General features: G+C 41.0%; 1 protein-coding gene across 2 annotated transcripts in view; it reads right to left on the bottom strand.

The window, feature by feature from the left end:
- The window catches only part of Rgs22 (regulator of G protein signaling 22), a 110567-nt gene that overhangs the window by 7354 nt on the left and 84608 nt on the right, over positions 1-18605 (bottom strand). For both annotated transcript variants that reach the window (XM_076911262.1, XM_034516753.2), the window contains exons 17-22: positions 17098-17267; positions 16140-16302; positions 12871-13029; positions 10039-10107; positions 7450-7611; positions 2988-3167 (exon numbers count right to left, since the gene is read on the bottom strand). In XM_076911262.1, the coding sequence (XP_076767377.1) occupies positions 2988-3167; positions 7450-7611; positions 10039-10107; positions 12871-13029; positions 16140-16302; positions 17098-17267 (903 nt within the window). The remainder of the gene's footprint in view (positions 1-2987; positions 3168-7449; positions 7612-10038; positions 10108-12870; positions 13030-16139; positions 16303-17097; positions 17268-18605) is intronic.

The following is an 18605-nucleotide window of genomic DNA, read 5'->3' on the forward strand; positions in this document are numbered from 1 at the left end:
ATCCCTAAGTGGAGCATGCATACCACACCCCTCCTACAAAGGCTCAGGAATCCTTGCAGAAGAGGGAGGAGAGAGAATGTTAGAGCCAGAGGCAGTAGGTTATTGCAAGGAAACCGTCTTCCCGACAGAGCAGGGCAGCAGTGGCAGTACACACAACATATGTGTGCAAGGCAAGCCAGACCAAATTCAGGCATGGAGATGGGAGTTGGACACACAATCCCATCCCTGGAGGGATGCTCCTGGCGACTGTTAGTGGCTGGGAGAGGGAGGGAGAGCCTAAGAAGGCAGCCCCTGATAGGTTGGCTATACTTCAGTAGAAGGTCACACATTTAAGGTTATTTGGGCAGCACAAATTTGGTCTTGATGGGTGAAAGAAAAAAAAGGAAAAAAAAAGAAAAGACACAAAGTTGGGTGGGTAGGCTGGATCTAAAAAGAGTTGAGTGGGTCTGTGTACAAGATAAAAGCATGTTGTATGAAGCTCTTCAATATTGATAGATAGATGATAGATAGATGATTGATAGATACATAGATGATAGATAGATAGATAGATAGATAGATAGATAGATAGATAGATGGATAGATGAGATAGATAGATAGATAGATAGATAGATAGATAGATAGATAGATGGATAGATGGATAGATGGATAGATGAGATAGATAGATAGATAGATAGATAGATAGATAGATAGATAGATGGGTGGGTGGGTGGGTGGGTGGGTGGGTGGGTGGATGGATGGATGGATGGATGAGATAGATAGATAGATAGATAGATAGATAGATAGATAGATAGATAGATAGATAGATAACAGAATGTATGAAGTCTCTTCAGCTTGAATGCCTGTCTTCCTTTAGCTGGCATCTATAACCCTACTTCTCAGTTATCTCTGTAAAACCTGAGCACTCTCGGCTTAAATACATGCATCAGCCTTTTTCTACACATTACCTATCAGGACCCACGTTCTCAATAAAAGGCACAAAAATGTTATAATCCCCCAAGAAGCAATTGAGATTTGAATCTAATATTAAATTAATATACGTTCTCCTATACCTATAGAACCTCAAAAGAAAACCAAATTTTAAGAAAAATACTAATATATATAGGACTGCCAGTAGATGAATATTTCTTTATGAATAAAGGGACCAGTAAGAGCCTGGCTGAGTAGGAAAGCCTTTAGACTATGGTAGTGTGTCTGGGGATAGACAAGAGGCTCTGCTGATCCAAGGCTAGACCAGCAGTTATTGCTTTGGCTTCACTTGGCCCTCATTTCCAAGCTGACCTTACACTATTGTGCCATGACAAATCTCATGGCCTTATGGTCAGAAATAACTACTCTGCAAACAGACACGAAGATAAATAAGAAACACACACCACTCTCACAAACTCTACAGTCCAGTAAGGCAGATTCAAGGATAGCCACTTTGAATTTAACGTTAGAAATCTTACGGCAGGGATGAACTCGAGGGAAAGAAGATGGGCTTCGCGCAGCTCAGGACTAAAGATAAAGGCCATTTATGGGACTACAGCTATCTCAGTGGCCCTGGGGAAGAGAGAGTGGGGGCACTGAGAGAGGCAGCTGTGAGGAAAACTGCTCTATGTAGCAGAGAGGCAATGAGTCAGCACTTTAAGCAGAGAATGGCGTGGTCAAACACCATTTTGGGAAAAAAGTGCTTTGCCTGCAGTTCATTTATGGAGTAAGACCAGAGGCAGGAGCTTTGGTGACTGGAAAAGGTTTTGCAGATCTGAAGTAGCAGGGAGGTGAAGAAAAACGGAGAGTCTGTCATAAGGAGGCACATGGTGACATTTTAAGAATTGATCAAACATGAGGCTGAGGAAGCAAAGGAGAGGGAGAACAAACATTTCTGGCTCGCATCTCTGGGGTAAGGGATGCCACGCTCAGAGCTGCCCCCACACAGACAGATCTGGAGGAAAGAGATCCTTGAGTGACCGTTGTCTATTGATGCTACCTCAGGACATCAGACATTGCACTAAGACAGGGGTCACTGGCAGATGAGCCTCTTTGGACCCCTCTGCTCAGACACAAGATCACAGAGGAGTGTGCCTTGCTCTGATTTGTCAGGACTGCAAGGCGAGGTTGGTCCTAAGATCAGTCATTGCAGATGCTACCATTCTGGCGCCATGTTTTCTGTCTCCCTCGCACATCCTCAATCACTCCAGATCTGCAAGTTCTAATGCATAATTAGGATTGGGAGTCCACTCTCAGTCCCTCACAGGACTTGAACAGAGTGGCTCACAGTGAACAGTAAGGGACAATGTTTCTTCCATGCTCCAGGGCAGTCACAGTCACACTCCAGATCTGGTTCATATCACTTTGCTTGTGATGGGTCTTTCTCATTACCCCAATTAGAACTTATTTTTCTTTATCACTTTTTAGGAACAACATCACTAAAAGGGTTTTCAAATTTCAAATAAATTATGTGCATCAAGCCAGTGTTTTCTATTATTTATTTTAAGAAGTAGTACTATAAGAAGGTCCAAAAGAGGCAGACTTTCCTTTCACCACGTGCTGGCTGAGGTTGAGTCCCACGTAAGTCTCCTCTCCCTTATTTTATGAGCTACGTGAATATTTCAATCTTTAAAAATATACAGATTTGAAGACACAAATATTTATACATCTTTGTGGTAGCAGATACTTGAAAGGGGATATGAAGAGTGAGAAAGGAGAGGACTTACAGGGAGTATTTTTATAATTTGTAGATAAAAAAAAAAAAAAAAAAAAAAAACGGTAACTGCGAAAGCCAAAGCACGGCACTTGATCTTATTTACGGCATTACGAGCAAAGCAGTGTGAAAGTCACTGGTTTTGTGTATTTTAGTGGAATAGGCAGAAGATATCTGCATTAAAGAAAGCAAACTGCAGTATGAGGGGCATTAAGCTCTCCTCGTGCATGGATGAAGTAAAAGCTCTAAAAGACCACCTTGGCTGCTGCTGTGTTTCGACACTGCTCAGCCACTGCCTGTCTCCTACCTGTGCCTCTCGGAACACATATGGCCCCAGCTCTTTCCTGTGCTCAATGATCTTCTGGGCCTGCTCAGCTGGAATATCAATCTGTAACGCTGGTGGGATACAGGAGTTAATGAAGCAGTTGATGATGGTTGTAATCTTCTTATGGATGATAGATTCATCACAATGTGAGTGGCACAAATCCTGAACGAGACAGAATGGGATTGTGCTTTATCAGAGTATGTACAGTATACACTCCCTAGCTTTGGCTTGTGAGGGAGGGCCTGCAACACTTCAGAACTATCTAAAGTGATTTCCTTCAGGCTCAGGAGCCTGACGCTCTGCCTTGCTTTCATTTAATTCTGTCACTTGTGTCCCTAGGCAGGGACAGTGGTAGCACCTAGTATGAATCCTTAACAGCTATGCTAGACACTGAGTACCTTGCTACCTGCCAGACACTGAGCCAGGATCAGTCTCCAGGGAAGAGATACATGAAAGACACACTCAAAGGCCGTGACCAAGTCCTCCCAGAACACTGGGAAGATGCTGCTAACAGGTTGTGGGTAGATATAAAAGCTCCCTGTCCTTACTGCTGCCACAGAGGACTAGGTCTGCCTGCTGCTGGTAGACAAGAATGTCGTTACAATGACTTACTGTGCACCCTGCTCTAGTCACTCCATCTGCACGAGTTACTCTTACAACCCTGTGAACAAACACAAGAAACTTCCTGTGGAGGGGAGCCTCCATGTGGTGTATGGCTACAGAGGTTCAAGATCGCAGCCCTTGGCTGAACGGAGTCTGCTTGCCTGTGAAGCAGAGCCTCATGGCTGAGCTTTCTCAGCTCTTCATGGATAGGAAGCAGGAGAGAGGGGGAGGAGGTTTGAGGTCCACATCAACAGATGTCCTTCAAGGTCAGACCCTACTAACTCATCCTCAGCGAGGGCCCCACCTCTGCTTCTCAAAACAGGGCCTCCAACTGCTGACCAACTATTTACCTTCACTGCTCGAGCCCACGGGGCCATTTTGAAGCTCAACCCATAATGGTAGTACATTAACATATACTATCTAGTTTTAAAGTTCTAGGGTTCTTTTTTAAGTTTAAATAAAAAAAATTTTATTGGATATTTTCTTTATTCATATTTCAAATATTATCCCCTTGCCCTCTTTCCCCTCTGGACACCCCCTATCCCATCCTCCCTCTCCCTGCTTCTATGAGGGTGTTTCCCCACCAAACCACTCCTGCTTCCCCGTCCTGGCATTCCCCTACACTGGAGCATTGAGCCTTCACAGGACCAAGGGTCTCCTCTCCTCTGCTACATATGCAGCTGGAACCATGGGTCCCTCCACATGTACTCTTTGGTTGGTGGTTTAGTCCCTGGGATCTCTGGGGGGGTCTGGTTGGCTGATATTGTTCTTCTTCCTATGGAGTTGCAAACCCCTTCAGCTCCTTCAGTCCTTTCTCTACCTCCTCCATTGGGGACCCTGCACTCAGTCCAATGGTTGGCTGTGAGCATCCGCCACTGTATTTGTCAGGCTCTGCAGAGCCTCTCAGGAGACAGCTATATCAGGCTCCTGTCAGCATGCACTTCTTGGCATCCACAATGGTGTCTGTGTTTGGTGACCATATATAGGATGGACCCCAGGTGGGGCAGTCTCTAGATGGCATTTCCTTCAGTCTCTGCTCCACACTTTGTTTCCGTATTTCCTCCCCTGAGTATTTTGTTCTCCCTTCTAAGAAGGACCGAAGTACCCTCGGTTGCTCTTCCTTCTTCTCAAGCTTCATGTGGTCTGTGAGTTGTATATTAAGTATTCTGAGGTTTGGGGCTAATATCCACTTATCACTGAGTGCATACCATGTGTGTTCTTTTGTACTGGGTTACCTTACCCAGACCATTTTCTAGTTGCATCCATTTGCCGAAGAATTTCATGAAGTCATTGTTTTTAATAGCTGAGTAATACTCCATTGTGTAAATATACCACATTTTCTGTATTCATTCCTCTGTTGAAGGACATCTGGGTTCTTTCCAGCTTCTGGCTATTATAAATAAGGCTGCTATGAACATAGTAGAGTATGTGTCCTTGTTGTATGTTGGAGAATCTTCTGGGTATATGCCCAGGAGTGGTATAGCTGGATCTTCAGGTCATACTATGTCCAATTTTCTGAGGAACTTCCAGACTGATTTCCAGAGTGGTTGTACCAGCTTGCAATGCCACCAACAATGGAGGAGTGTTCCTCTTTCTCCACATCCTTGCCAGCATCTGCAGTCACCTGAGTTTTTGATCTTAGCCATTCTGACTGGTGTGATGTGGTATCTCAGGGTTGTTTTGATTTTCATTTCCCTGATGACTAAGGATGTTGAACATTTCTTTAGGTGCTTCTCGACTATTCAATATTCCTCAGATGAGAATAATTTGTTTAGCTCTGTACCCCATTTTTAATAGGGTTATTTGATTCTCTGGAGTCTAACTTCTTGAGTTCTTTGTATATCTTGGATATTAGCCCTCTATCAGATGTAGGATTAATAAAGATCTTTTCCCAATCTGTTGGTTGCAGTTTTGTCCTATTGACAGTGTCCTTTGCCTTACAGAAGCTTTGCAATTTTATGAGTCTCCATTTGTCTGTTGTTGATCTTAGAGCATAAGCCATTGGTGTTCTGTTCAGGAACATTTCCCCTGTGCTCATGTGTTTAAGGCTCTTCCCCACTTTCTCCTCTATTAGTTTCAGTGTATCTGGCTTTATGTGGAGGTCCTTGATCCACTTGGACTTGAGCTTTGTACAAGGAGATAAGAATGGATTGATGTGCATTCTTCTACAAGCTGACCTCCAGTTGAGCCAGCACCATTTGTTGAAAATGCTGTTTTTTTTCCACTGGATGGTTTTGGCTCCTTTGTCAAAGATCAAGTGACCATAGGTGTATGGGTTCATTTCTGGGTCTTCAATTCTATTCCATTGATCTTCCTGCCTATCTCTGTACCAATACCATGCACTTTTTTTTTTTATCACTACTGCTCTGTAGTACAGCTTGAGGTCAGGGATGGTGATTCCCCCAGAAGTTCTTTTATTGTTGAGAATAGTTTTTAATATCCTGGGATTTTTGTTATTCCAAATGATTTTGCAAATTGCTCTTTCTAATTCTATGAAGAATTGAGTTGGAAGTTTGATGGGGATTGCATTAAATCTGTAGATTGATTTTGGCAAGATGGCCGTTTTTACTAAATTAATTCTGCCAATCCAGGAGCAGGGGAGATCTTTCCATCTTCTGAGATCTGCTTCGATTTCTTTCTTCAGAGACTTGAAGTTCTTGTCATACAGATCTTTCTCTTGCTTGGTTAGATTCACATCAAGATATTTTATATTGTTTGTGACTATTGTGAAAGATGTCATTTCCCTAATTTCTTTCTCAGCCTGTTTATCCCTTGAGTAGAGGAAGGCTACTGATTTGTTTGAGTTAATTTTATATCCAGCCACTTTGCTGAAGCTGTTTATCAGGTTTAGGTGTTCTCTGGTAGAAGTTCTGGTAGAAGTACTTAAATATACTATCATATCATCTGCACAGCAGCCATATTCTTATTCAAACCACCACAAGGCCAAAGGAAGATCATCACCACAAGTTTGAAGCTGTATTGTAGAAGAGATATTAAAACGGAGACCAAGGAGAGCAATAAAACTAAATTCATGGTATGTTGAAGAAAACTTTAATTTTACCCAAGCAACTATGCTTTGAGCAACTCATTACTGTGGCTGAAGACACGCTTAGCTTGTGAGCCAACAGAAATCATCATTTTCTTAACTCAATGTATTCTCTTCCTGTACTTTTGCAATGAGACAGAATAAGCTGATTGCTAGGAAATAAGCCCACTCCCCTGGAAGCATTTAGACAAGGGCTAGGTATCTCTTAGGCAGGTCCAGACAGCAAAACAAAGAGCATCATCTCTCATTCATGGTAAAGACTACACAGTTCCATAAAGACATAGCCTGAAAGTAAGCTTCGTCTGCACCTAACTCACCCTTGACCTTCTTTGGCTCAGAATGTGGCCACTATCTCTAGCCTCCCTGTCTGTCAGTCCACCTGTAACCTGGTGTCATGGTACACTGCACTCGGAAGGATTCTTGTAGAAATGTCTTTCTTATATGGATATACCAATTAGGGATGTCTCTAGGAAGAAGGCATGTGGTGAGTTTATAGATGCATGCAATAGAGAACACTCTTCAGAAATGTACTTACTGGACCACATTACAAGTTCTTGTCTCAAAAACACAAATACTATCATTTGAGGGCCTCACTCTTACTCATCATCGTACATCAAGAAGTGTGTCTAGACAGACAGTGGACAATAAATCTATCAGTGTTTAAATATTAGCATGAAGGTAATTGGCCATATTGGGGGCGTTTTACACAAATACATAAGCTACAGATATGTATTTCCTATCTTAAGGCACCACCTCTTCAAACAGAAGTAGTTTTCTCCAGTTCAAATACATTACCTTAAATTTTTGTACTTCTTGCCAGAAAAGAACTCCATTTTCCAATAAATCTCCTTTCAGGGCCACAAACCGTTGAAATTGACTTGCAATGACTGGATTCAATAATGCTTTACGGAAAGCAATAATCTCACAGGATGAAGATATCCACTTACTCTCCACAGGCTGTCCAAATAATACAGGAAATCAGACATGCTCCAAAAGTAGCAATCAAGTCTTTAATTAGACTAAAACCACAACTCCCATTTTTTGATTTGGCTGCCAGCGTGTGCTGTGGATGTAATGGACGGTGACGGCCTTCCCCTGGGACTCTGCCTTTTGTCTCTTTTTTCCCAATGGCTCCACTATTTTTAGAGACTAGGAAGAAAAATTACTGACTGACTTACATGTGACTACATGTAACTTCACTGTTAAGAAATTTTAATAGTCATTACAGTTTGGGACCAGTGAGAAGAGAGAACAGAATAATCATGATACTATTGTTAGATATAGTTACACTGTCATTTATCATGATTGCATAATTTCTAACTATTTCTTTTATTCTTTGAGACTATAATATTTTTAAGAAAAATAAAAAACTTCTATAATTTAAGTTGAAAATTTACTTTAACTCTATCCTGGTAAGAGCATCTTTTTATATGGCACCTCTAATGATAATCATATTACTTATTAACATATTCATGTTGTACTGTTATGAATGGAATCCTGTGCCTCATGCCTGTCAGGCACGTGCTTGACCACTGAACTTTACCCGTGGACTACTAACAATTATTTTTGTTGTTTTGACAAAGAAACTCATTCTTTAGCCCTGGCTGGCCCAGAACTCACTATGAAGATCAGGCTGGCTTCACCTTCACCTACCTCTGACTCTTGAGTGCTGGGATATTTTTGGTTTTTTCTTAATAATGGATTCTATTAACTAAAGATTTATTTTATACCTCATACAATCTATAAGTACTCATGATATTCTAATAATGCTTAAAGGTACTTTATCTACATTTATTTTATTCTGTAACAATATTGGAGCAAACTTTAAAAAATATTTTATCCAATTAAATTCACATATTCAACCTCTTTTACCCTCTCAGATTCAAAAGGCAAATAGATTTTTATTAAATTTACCAAATGTATATATTGAAAATAGCTTTCGACCCTGTTGGGATCCCCAAGTCACTATCATTAAGTAGGCGGCCATGCCAGGATGCAGTGCTCCCAAGGCGCCACTGTAGCTGGACAACCAACCAATAACAGCAATGATTAAATGCCACGACTGACAAGGCATTAAGTAAGATCCTTGAGACAAATCACACGTGACCATCAATACAAACGTTGGAGAGAGCTTTGTAAGAAGTGCCCCGGGAACATAAGGAAAGGGCAATGAACTCCACCTGGAGAGGGGCAGCCTTGACAGACTAGCCTTGAGCTGGAGCTGAAAGGGGAGAGCAACCAGGCCTGGGTGAGTGGTGGACCATTAACCCCGGCACAGGCAGAGATGCCTATCAGTCCTTAGTGAGGCACATGCCATGGTCTCTGGACAAAAACTAAAGGCTCTCAACATCTGCTCCATATTAAGATTACAACCCTATAAATAGGAACAAGTATGGATTAAAGTGGGATGTTTATTTAAAACCCACTCAACAAAGACTGTTTTAAGACCTGATTCTTAAGACACCAAAACTTAGCCATTTAACTGAAACCTGTAATTTAAATAAATAGAAAATAATGCAAAATGTAAATCACAATAACATAAAATATAAGCTCACTATACTTAGTATTTCAATAAAAATATAACAAAAGGAACTCTCTCAAAAGCTCAACTCCCTTCAAGAGGCAGATGGGAAGGGAGCTTCCTGGTGGATCCAAGCATTCCTCCAACATTAGGAGAAACCTTTGTCTTTGCTCTAATTTGAATGGATCACTTGGGTCTCAGTTTTCATGACCTCCAGAGGACAAATCTGCAGGAGCTTATAGACTCACTAACAGGACTGTGATCGTCATACTTGCTAAAAAGCACAGTAAGCCACTATACAAAAGCACCCCATTACAGTGATTTTAATAATCTCCAAAATTACAGTTGTTGTAGTTGCTTTCAAGCTAAGCTGTAATTTGAAGTCCGGGGTGGGGGGGGGGGCGGGTAATGAAGAATGACGTAACTCGCTGGTTGTGCCTCATGTGATGTGTTCTTTCTGTAGAATCAGTCCACTCTCCTGATAAGTAAATGACCACATGCTATAAGAACAGCTTGTCTGACAAACCTGGACTTGCATGATTAAATAGACATGTATGTCCCCAGTGCTGGGGACCAAACCTGAGGCCGCAAGTGGAAAACACATGTTTAAAGGTCAGCCCTGTGCTCCATGCTTAAGAGGTCGGGAGCTCTGAGGACCAGGGCTCTGTGGTGGCACACTTCCTCAAACTCCATCTGCCGGCAGGAACACAACTGGCCTTCAGGCAGAGATTTAGAAAATGATGGTCAGGATAAGGAGTGTGTGTGTGTTGTGTGTGTGGTGGGGGGAAGACTATGTGAGTGTGTGTGTGTAATACTTTGTTTAACAGAGTAGAATTTGTAAGAGGAAGAATATAATTACTTGCCTTCCAAATTCCAATTTTCCTGTCATGCCTCTGCAGTAGAAGCTCATCTGCTATGTCTTTCATCCGTATCTAAAAGCCGAATCAATTATTTTATCAACATATTCAGAATTGCCAAAGTTTAAACTATTTAGTATTTTAACAGCTAAGAAACGAGGTAAAGGTCGGGTTAGATAGGAAAGCACCACTCAAGATGAAGAGACTCAGACAGAAAGGGAAGCCTCTCAGGCAGTGTTCTGGGTGACCCCTCATCTGTACACACCACAAAGTGAACTGCTCCAAATGCAGGCAGCAGAGCGCATGTGACAATGGAAGCCGCGGAGGTGACGGCATTAACTGCTGTCTAGCCACTTTGTATTTCCCATAAGTGATTTTTAGAAGAGACCCATGATTCACGGGAATACGGGAGGTGTGACTATCTTCTATAGTCACACATCTATTTCTATAGATGTAATAACCTCAGATGCAAAATATTCCAGTAAGAAAACTGAAGCTGTACCGAGCATGTACAGGTGTTCACCCCTTATATTTATTTTTCCAGATGCATTTAGCATTGATAGTGTATTGTGATTTTATAAGTAAGCTAAAGGTGATATAAGGTGCAATGGGAAATGTATGTAATCATGCAAACACAGCTCATTGTACTGAAGAGACTTAATCATCTGCAGGTTCTCAGGATTCTATAGGTCCTCTCTGGATACCAAGGGACAATTGTATTTGGGGGGGGGGGCTTCTGATTATGAATAATATCTCCATTTTTTAGGATACTACCTCTACCAAATCTATGCTATGTGTCTCCCCTTCATTATCCATAACAAATCTCCCTAGCAGTTGATCTAAAAAGGCCAGGTCTGTAAATCAAAACGATGCCACAGCTTGAGCCCCAGGTTCCATGCATGCTTGGCAAGCTCTCTACCACCAACTTTCTTGCTGTGCTGTGTCTTTGTGACAGCCACAGGTCAAAGGAAAGAGACCTGGTCTTTCTTGCTAGATTCCCAGTGCTATCCCCATCTGCATCTTTACCAAGGCTTGGATGCTAGTTCCTCTCCTAAGCATGTGAACGCCCCAGCATCATTTATTAAGAATTCTCACTGCTTTCCTTCTTTGGCTGAAGACTGCTAGAATTAGTTTGTTTTGTTGGCCACCAAAGAATTCCAAGTCAGGAAATGACTACAAGTTACAATAACATGACTGTGGTAAAGATAATGAGAAAATGTGGTAAATAATATCAGTAAGGCAAATGTTATTCCGCTTGGGTTTGGAGAGAGAGCTGGAATTTCCCTAAAGTTAAAGACGAAGGGGTCTTTAGTTTTCTCAGAGCTTAGACACATCTTGCCAAGTGAGTCAGCTCTTCCCAACACTATAAATTCTGTGTTCTCACTCCACTTTTTCCTAACTCACTCAGCTCAAAAACTAAGGATATCTCCAGATAAGTAGATCCAAGGAGTTTGACAAGTTGAAAATAAGATAGAGAAACAGTTTTCTTATTTTTCTGATCAGTATTAATGACATACGTTTAAAAATCAAAATTATACAAGACAGGTTAACCTCTTTTATGTATACTTACGATTTCTTTTAGTATAGAATAGAGTTTATTCAGGGCATGGGGAGGGGAGTTAAGAGGGTAGTAAAAGCAGCGAGAGAGAGAGCGCGAGAGAGCGACAGCGAGAGAGCGACAGCGAGAGGCGCAATGAGCACATGGAGACAGGGGGAAGGGAATGGGGAAGGAAGAAGGGAACGGCCCAAGAGATCAAGAGAGCAAGAAACTACTGATGATGCTTTAAACAACCAAAGTCATATTTACTTCATATAAACAAAATCAAAGTAAAGAAAGTGACAAATATGCTTTACAAAATAAAAAATAAAAGTAAGTCCCCATTCTCTAAATTAATTCTCTAGAAAGAAGATCTTTCCAGAAGCTTTTTTTCATAAATCCAAACATCCAGAAAGACAGTGGATGGCTATGCATGTGTGTGGAGACAGGGTCATCTCCTGTGTATTCTTCTTCACCTTCTTAGTTTCTCAGTAAATAACACCTTTCATGTCAGTATGTGTGGACAACTCATTTTTATATTAAAACCACATTTTATAATCTTATTTTACATGAGAATCTGAAGAGATTTCCATAGAACTGAGTCATTGTTAACTCATTACGTATCCTTCTCTGTGCTGCTGCAACGAATGGTCTTGTATAGCTTTCTCATCTGTGTGAAAACTTAATAACAATATCAATTGCCAGTCAGGCATGGTGGCACAACACTGTGAGTTCCAGGCCAGCCTGGTCTACAGAATAAGTTCCAGGTTAGCCTGGTCTACAGAGTGAGTTCCAGGCCAGTCAAGCCTATGTGGAGAGAACTGTCTCAAAAACAAAAACCAACCAAACAAAAAAACCCAAACCAAATAATAACAACAATGTAAACCAAAACAAACCCCGGCTGCACTAGTAGATTCTATGAGAGCCCCTTGCTAAGGAACCAAGCACCTATTGTGTTTGTTGTTACTCTTGAGAGAGGACATCATTTTCTAGCTGTATCTGGGCCAGTAACTTGTAGCAATCCTTCTGTGTCTGCCTCCAGAGTCCTGAGATTACAAGCATATGCTTCCGTGGCCTGGTACAGTTGCTGTGGAGAGTCTTATTTTTCTAATGAGAAAGGGACACTAATGAAATTCAGAAAGAAACCGTGAATGTGGCAGACATGGGGGTCAGAATGTGAAAAGCTCAAGTCTACATTGTAACAGTTACTCACTGAAGGATTCTGACTGGTCAGCGGGCGGGCGGGTTTCAGGCTTGGCTAGGTCCTGCCAATTGCTTCCCCAAGATTATACTGTTCATACCTTTATTTTCTGACGTGATGCGAACTGTTCACTCGAGAGAAACAATGGCAGCCACACATTTTCTAGCCTATTCAAGACATATTTCTGGATTTCTATCAGCACAGATGCATCGAGCTGCTCATGAAGAATCCTTCCCCAGCCACCGCTAAGATGCATTATCTAGAGAATTAAACCAAAACAGAACCACATGCTTATTTGAAAAAAACAAAACAATAAAATCCATTAATTCACTCATTCATGCTGGGCCTTTAGCAGCAAACTGGACAAGTGCCATTGTTTTCATTTCCCATGGAGCATCTTCTGGCTGAATCGTACACTGGTGGTATGTGTATGCAGTGGCAGTTGAGACGGCTTTGCGTCCTATGGGATACTGGGAAAAGTACAGGAATGAGGTTGGTTTTTTTGTCTGATTCGGTGTCAGGCCTCGGCAGCATTAGGCAGGTGGTCTGGCCACTGAGCTCTACCCTGGTTCGTCTTGGTAACTAGGACACAAGGCCGGTGAATGTTTCTTTGCTGAGTTCTGTTCTAGACCTACTGTTCACCCAGCTGACCCACTTGAGGGAACAAGAAACAGAGGCATCAGTTAGTTAGGTGGGATCCTGACCCAGACACTGAAGATGTTCTCAGAAGCAGCAAACTTGCTGGTTGGATTGTTGGGCAGTGGTAGGTGACTGTCCTGTGGGTGCTTCTCTGACACAAAGTGACACAGAGGACAGACACAGGTGGCAGCAGGCAGAAGAGAGCCTTGTTTAACAGCCGCCCATCAGATCTGTGCAGACAGCAGCACAGACAGAGCTGGTGACTCTGTGGCTTGAATCTCCACAGCATCTCCATGTCCCCACTCATGGCCATTTCTGAGTGCAAATCACTGCAGTTTCCACCTGTGTCTGTCCATCTTCTGTGTCTGTGTCTGTCAATCTTCTGTGTCTGTCCATCTTCTGTGTCTGTGTCTGTCACTCTTCTGTGTCTGTCAATCTTCTGTGTCTGTCTTCCGTGTCTGTCTGTCAATCTTCTGCTTCCTAAACAAGCCCTCTTTATTTAGTTCACCTTTTATTGATAACATTTTAAAAATACTAATATTTTGTTAAAACAAAGCAGAAATATTATCCTTTTAATATTAAATAATAGTTAAAAATAAGATTGCTTTTTCTTGAAAACAAAAACCCTGACTTGCTAACAAGAGAGCAGAGTGGCTTCGAACTCAGTAAGGAGCAGGAGGGTCTGTAAAACAATGTGATGCCAACTCCCTAAGTATAACATCTTGGGCTAATGAAGACAATGGTGGAGACAGAGGCTGGTCTGTAGCAACGTCTGCTCACAGCGATAGTGACTTTCCACTGGGTCTGAACTCTCAGCACCCTGCGTGTACTACAGCATGCTCACATGGTAGCATCAGGTGCCATGGAGCACAAGCCAAACAAAAGACAATGCTTGCCGTGTGTTTATCCCAGACTTCTGTGTACTGAGATGCCCAGCCTCGCCTCTACCACGTCCCAGATCTGTATCTCTGGGAACTAACAGGAAGGCACTTTGTCAGAGTTGTTCTCTTCTAAAACTGTTGCCCTTCTTTCTTTCACAATTTTCTGTTCCTCTCACCCCCACCAAAGGGACCTGAACTGTAAATATCCATGAGCTTTTTCTTTAATGAATTTAATGTTAATCTGAAATCTCCATTTTCTTTCTTTTTTTAAAAAAAGATTTATTTATTTATTTATTTTATGTCCATGAGTACACTGCAGCTGTCTTCAGATACCAGAAGAGGGCACTGGATCCCATTACAGATGGTTGTGAGCCACCATATGGGTGCTGGGAATTGAACTCAGGACCTCTGGAAGAACAATCAGTGCTCTTAACTGCTGAGCCACCTCTCCAGCCCCCAAAATTCCATTTTCTAAGTATAAACCCCTAAGAATATGTATCCTTGTAAACTCCTAAAATTAAAAAAATACACAATACATTTGCTCTTTAAATAGTGAAACAAAAATAAAAGCAACCCACATAGTAAATAAATTATTTTTAACTCCAAATTTCAAAAGTATAAGCACCGAGTCTTACTTCACAGATTAAATGTGGCCAGACACTCAAGCCTCACTGGGTCATGCCCATTAGCCTCACTGGGTCATGCCCATTAGCCTCACTAGGTCAAGCCCATTAGCCTCACTGGGCCATGCCCATTAGCCTCACCGGGCCACGCCCATTAGCCTCACTGGGCCACGCCCATTAGCCTCACTGGTTCACACCCATTAGCCTCACTGGGTCACGCCCATTAGCCTCTCTGGGTCACGCCCATTAGCCTCACTGGGCCACGCCCATTAGCCTCACTGGGCCACGCCCATTAGCCTCACTGGGCCACGCCCATTAGCTTCACTGGGCTATGCCCGTTAGCCTCACTGGTTCACACCCATTAGCCTCACTGGGTCTTGCCCATTAGCCTCACTGGGCCACGCCCATTAGCCTCACTGGGCCACGCCCAGTAGCCTCACTGGGTCATGCCCATTGTTCCTGTAACTGATGGCTTTATTGTTATTAGAATCTGTAATCAGGGTCACAGCCCTATGGAAAGTTTCCAGGCAGGGCATGATGCACTCTCAATCCCAGCACTTGAGAGGCAGAGGCAGGTGGATGTCTGTGAGTTTGAGGCTAAAATGGAGTTCTAGGATAGTCAGAGTTAAATACAGAGAGACATTGTCTCAGAACACCAAAACACAAAAGCAAAACCAGAAAGAAAGAGAGACAGACAGACAGACAGTCAGACAGTCAGACAGACAGACAGACAGACAGACAGGCAGGCAGGAAGAGTGAGCACCCCTTTTTGGGGCAACATAATCATAAACAGCATTTTCAAAGATCAAATGCCTTTTGAGGTTAGCAGGTTAAGAGAAAAGAGAGGCAGAGACCAGGCTCAGTGGTTGAAGATGGCTTCCTCTCTACTGTGGAAGATGCAAGGGTCTTGTCTACTACGCAGTTTCCAACTTGGTCCTGAGCAGCCAGAACTGCACCTGACAGACTAAAGGCACATGTTCACTCAGTGAATGAGAAATGCAAATCATGTGACGCTGTGATTGGACCCCAAACTTACAGACACTGTCCTAATACAGTCCCAGAGAGTGCCATTTTAGCCAGCAAAGCAACTTTTAATATATTATAGATACTCATGAATACCGAAGCCAGAGTGCTCTTCCAAAACACAACACAAAAGAAACAGAGACTGCTGTGCTCTGGCTAAAAGAAAGGACTGCTTTTATGCTTCAAACAAAGAATGCTCATACCTGGTTCTGTTGATACAAAGAAGCTGGACTCCTGGGTCCGAAGAAGTATTTTTTATTAAGGTATTTGTTTTTAATGTATATAGACTTTGCCTCTCTTTGCTTTTGGTCTTTAAAAACGATTCTTCGGAACTGTTCAATATCTATCCAACACATAAGGTCGATGCTGGAAACAAAGTAGATTCCTTCTTAATGATTATTGTACACTCAGTTAACCACCAGCCAAGCAGCTGGCACGCAGGAGGGGGCTGACCAGACCAAGGAACCAGAGAAGACAGCACAGCTTCATCCCCACCTGCACAGTCGGCTCTGCTGTTGCTACATTCTCTATCCTTGAGAAATCTGACCTCTGGCAAGAAATACTGGGGACAGAAGTGATCTCTCAATTACTGGCGGTGTCTCAGAGCTGTCAATGCTAGACTAATAACTTCAATTTCAGATATGGGGCAAATGGCACACATATGTCATGTGATTTAACAAAGGGGCCAATTTAGAATAATTCTCATCTTGATGAAGAGAAAAGGTGAAGTTTGGACCAGAGTTTAAACCAGTTTGTCTTAAGGTGAGAGAGAAAAATATGATCAATATTTCAGTTTAAAGAACATATGTTTCCAAAACTACAATGTTTGATTTATATATTAGTTAATAAAATTGAGACACTTCCAAGAAATTCTAACATGAACACCAGAAAAAAAGGAAAGCTTTTTTTCAAGCTAGCTGGTACTAAAAATCCCAATAAACCCTACATAACTGCTTAAAATACCACCTGGGAGGTTACAGTGACAACCAGCAGTGATGCAAAGTCATCTAAACAGACTGCAATATTTTTGTTCAGTTTGTACTGATATAGACATAGGTAAAGATCTACTAGCAAGCCATTATTATAGCATTAATCAAAAGCAGTACCAAAAAAGGATTCTTTTTTACTGATAAATGTACTCAGGAATAGGTATTTCCTCACCTTGCAGAATGAGACTCCAAAAACTGACGGAAATGTTCAAATTCCAGCTTGTTGTTAAGGAGGTCACTAAAGGTGAAATGCTTGTATTCCTCGGGGACATTAAGCCAGTACTCTGTTTGTTTAGAGACGTCTGAGAGTGACAGCGTGGCCACAGCAGATCCAGCGGTGTCCTGGTGACAAAACATTTCCATAAATTATCTCATAATGCAACTAATTATTCACAGTTTTAACAGAGAAACTGAAGGGAAGATTCACTGTTTGGCCAAGGCCAGTAGCAGCTGGTCGAGATGCGTAAGTAAACTCCATGCTCACACTGATTCTTGCCTGTGCTTTTCACCACGCTCCCTTATAATGAATATTTAGTAAACACTTACTAGAAATAAACGAAGTATGCTGTGTCCATGTGTGTGTGAGCACAAGTTTATACAGGTGGCATGTGTTAAAAAAATTGCTTCAAATATTACTTTTATTTCTTAGCAAGGAGGAAATGCCTTTTATAATAGGAACAAAATTATAAAATTACACTATTACCCAGAGATAACTACCATCACCATGTTTACATAGTCTCTTAGTCTCTATTTATATATACATAGCTTTTAATAACCTACAAATATATACATATATAAATACAAATATCTTATAACTATATATTTATAAATTGAAAGAATAAGTTATATTATATTTAAATATCTTAAGTTTATAATAACTATAATAAATAATAATAAAGATTAAATTTAAATATCTTATATTTAAATATTTATAAATATTTATATATTAACATAGCATATAATATATAAATACAACATATATAATACATATAAATATAACATGCTTATATATTATATAATTATATTTATATATAAATATGCATATATAGATTATTTAAATATTTCAAGTATATAATAACTATAATAAATAATAAATATATTAAATTTGAATCTTATAGTTAAATATTTATAAATTATTATATTTTATATTTATATAAAATATAGTTATATATAAATATAGCATATATAGTGTATATAAAAACAACATATAGAATACATATAAATATAACATGCTTATATATTTTATATAATTGTATTCATATATATTATATATTTGCATATATAGCTTATTAAAATGAGGATATGATCATGTACCTATGGCTTTATAACTATATTTTTAATCTTAACAACTTATAACAGACATAAAACATTCTTCTATACCTATTTAAAAATTTTTAGATTTATTTTATATGTGTGAGTGTTTTGCCTATAAGTATGTATGTACACTATGTATGTGCCTGGTGCTTGCACAGGTCAGAGGAAGCATCAGGTCCCCAGGAACTGGAGTCACAGACCCTTGTGAGCTACCACATGACTCCAGGAATTAAGCACAGGTCCTCAGTGGCTCTCGACCACTGAATCAGCAGCTGACACCAACCACACACGATTGTTAGTGAAACCAACTCACCTTCCCGTTTGTTTTTTAAAACTGTGCAGCCATGAGATAAACTACCAATATTT

This window comes from Arvicanthis niloticus, chromosome 13, assembly GCF_011762505.2.
Source record: "Arvicanthis niloticus isolate mArvNil1 chromosome 13, mArvNil1.pat.X, whole genome shotgun sequence".
NCBI classification, from domain to species: Eukaryota; Metazoa; Chordata; class Mammalia; order Rodentia; family Muridae; genus Arvicanthis; species Arvicanthis niloticus.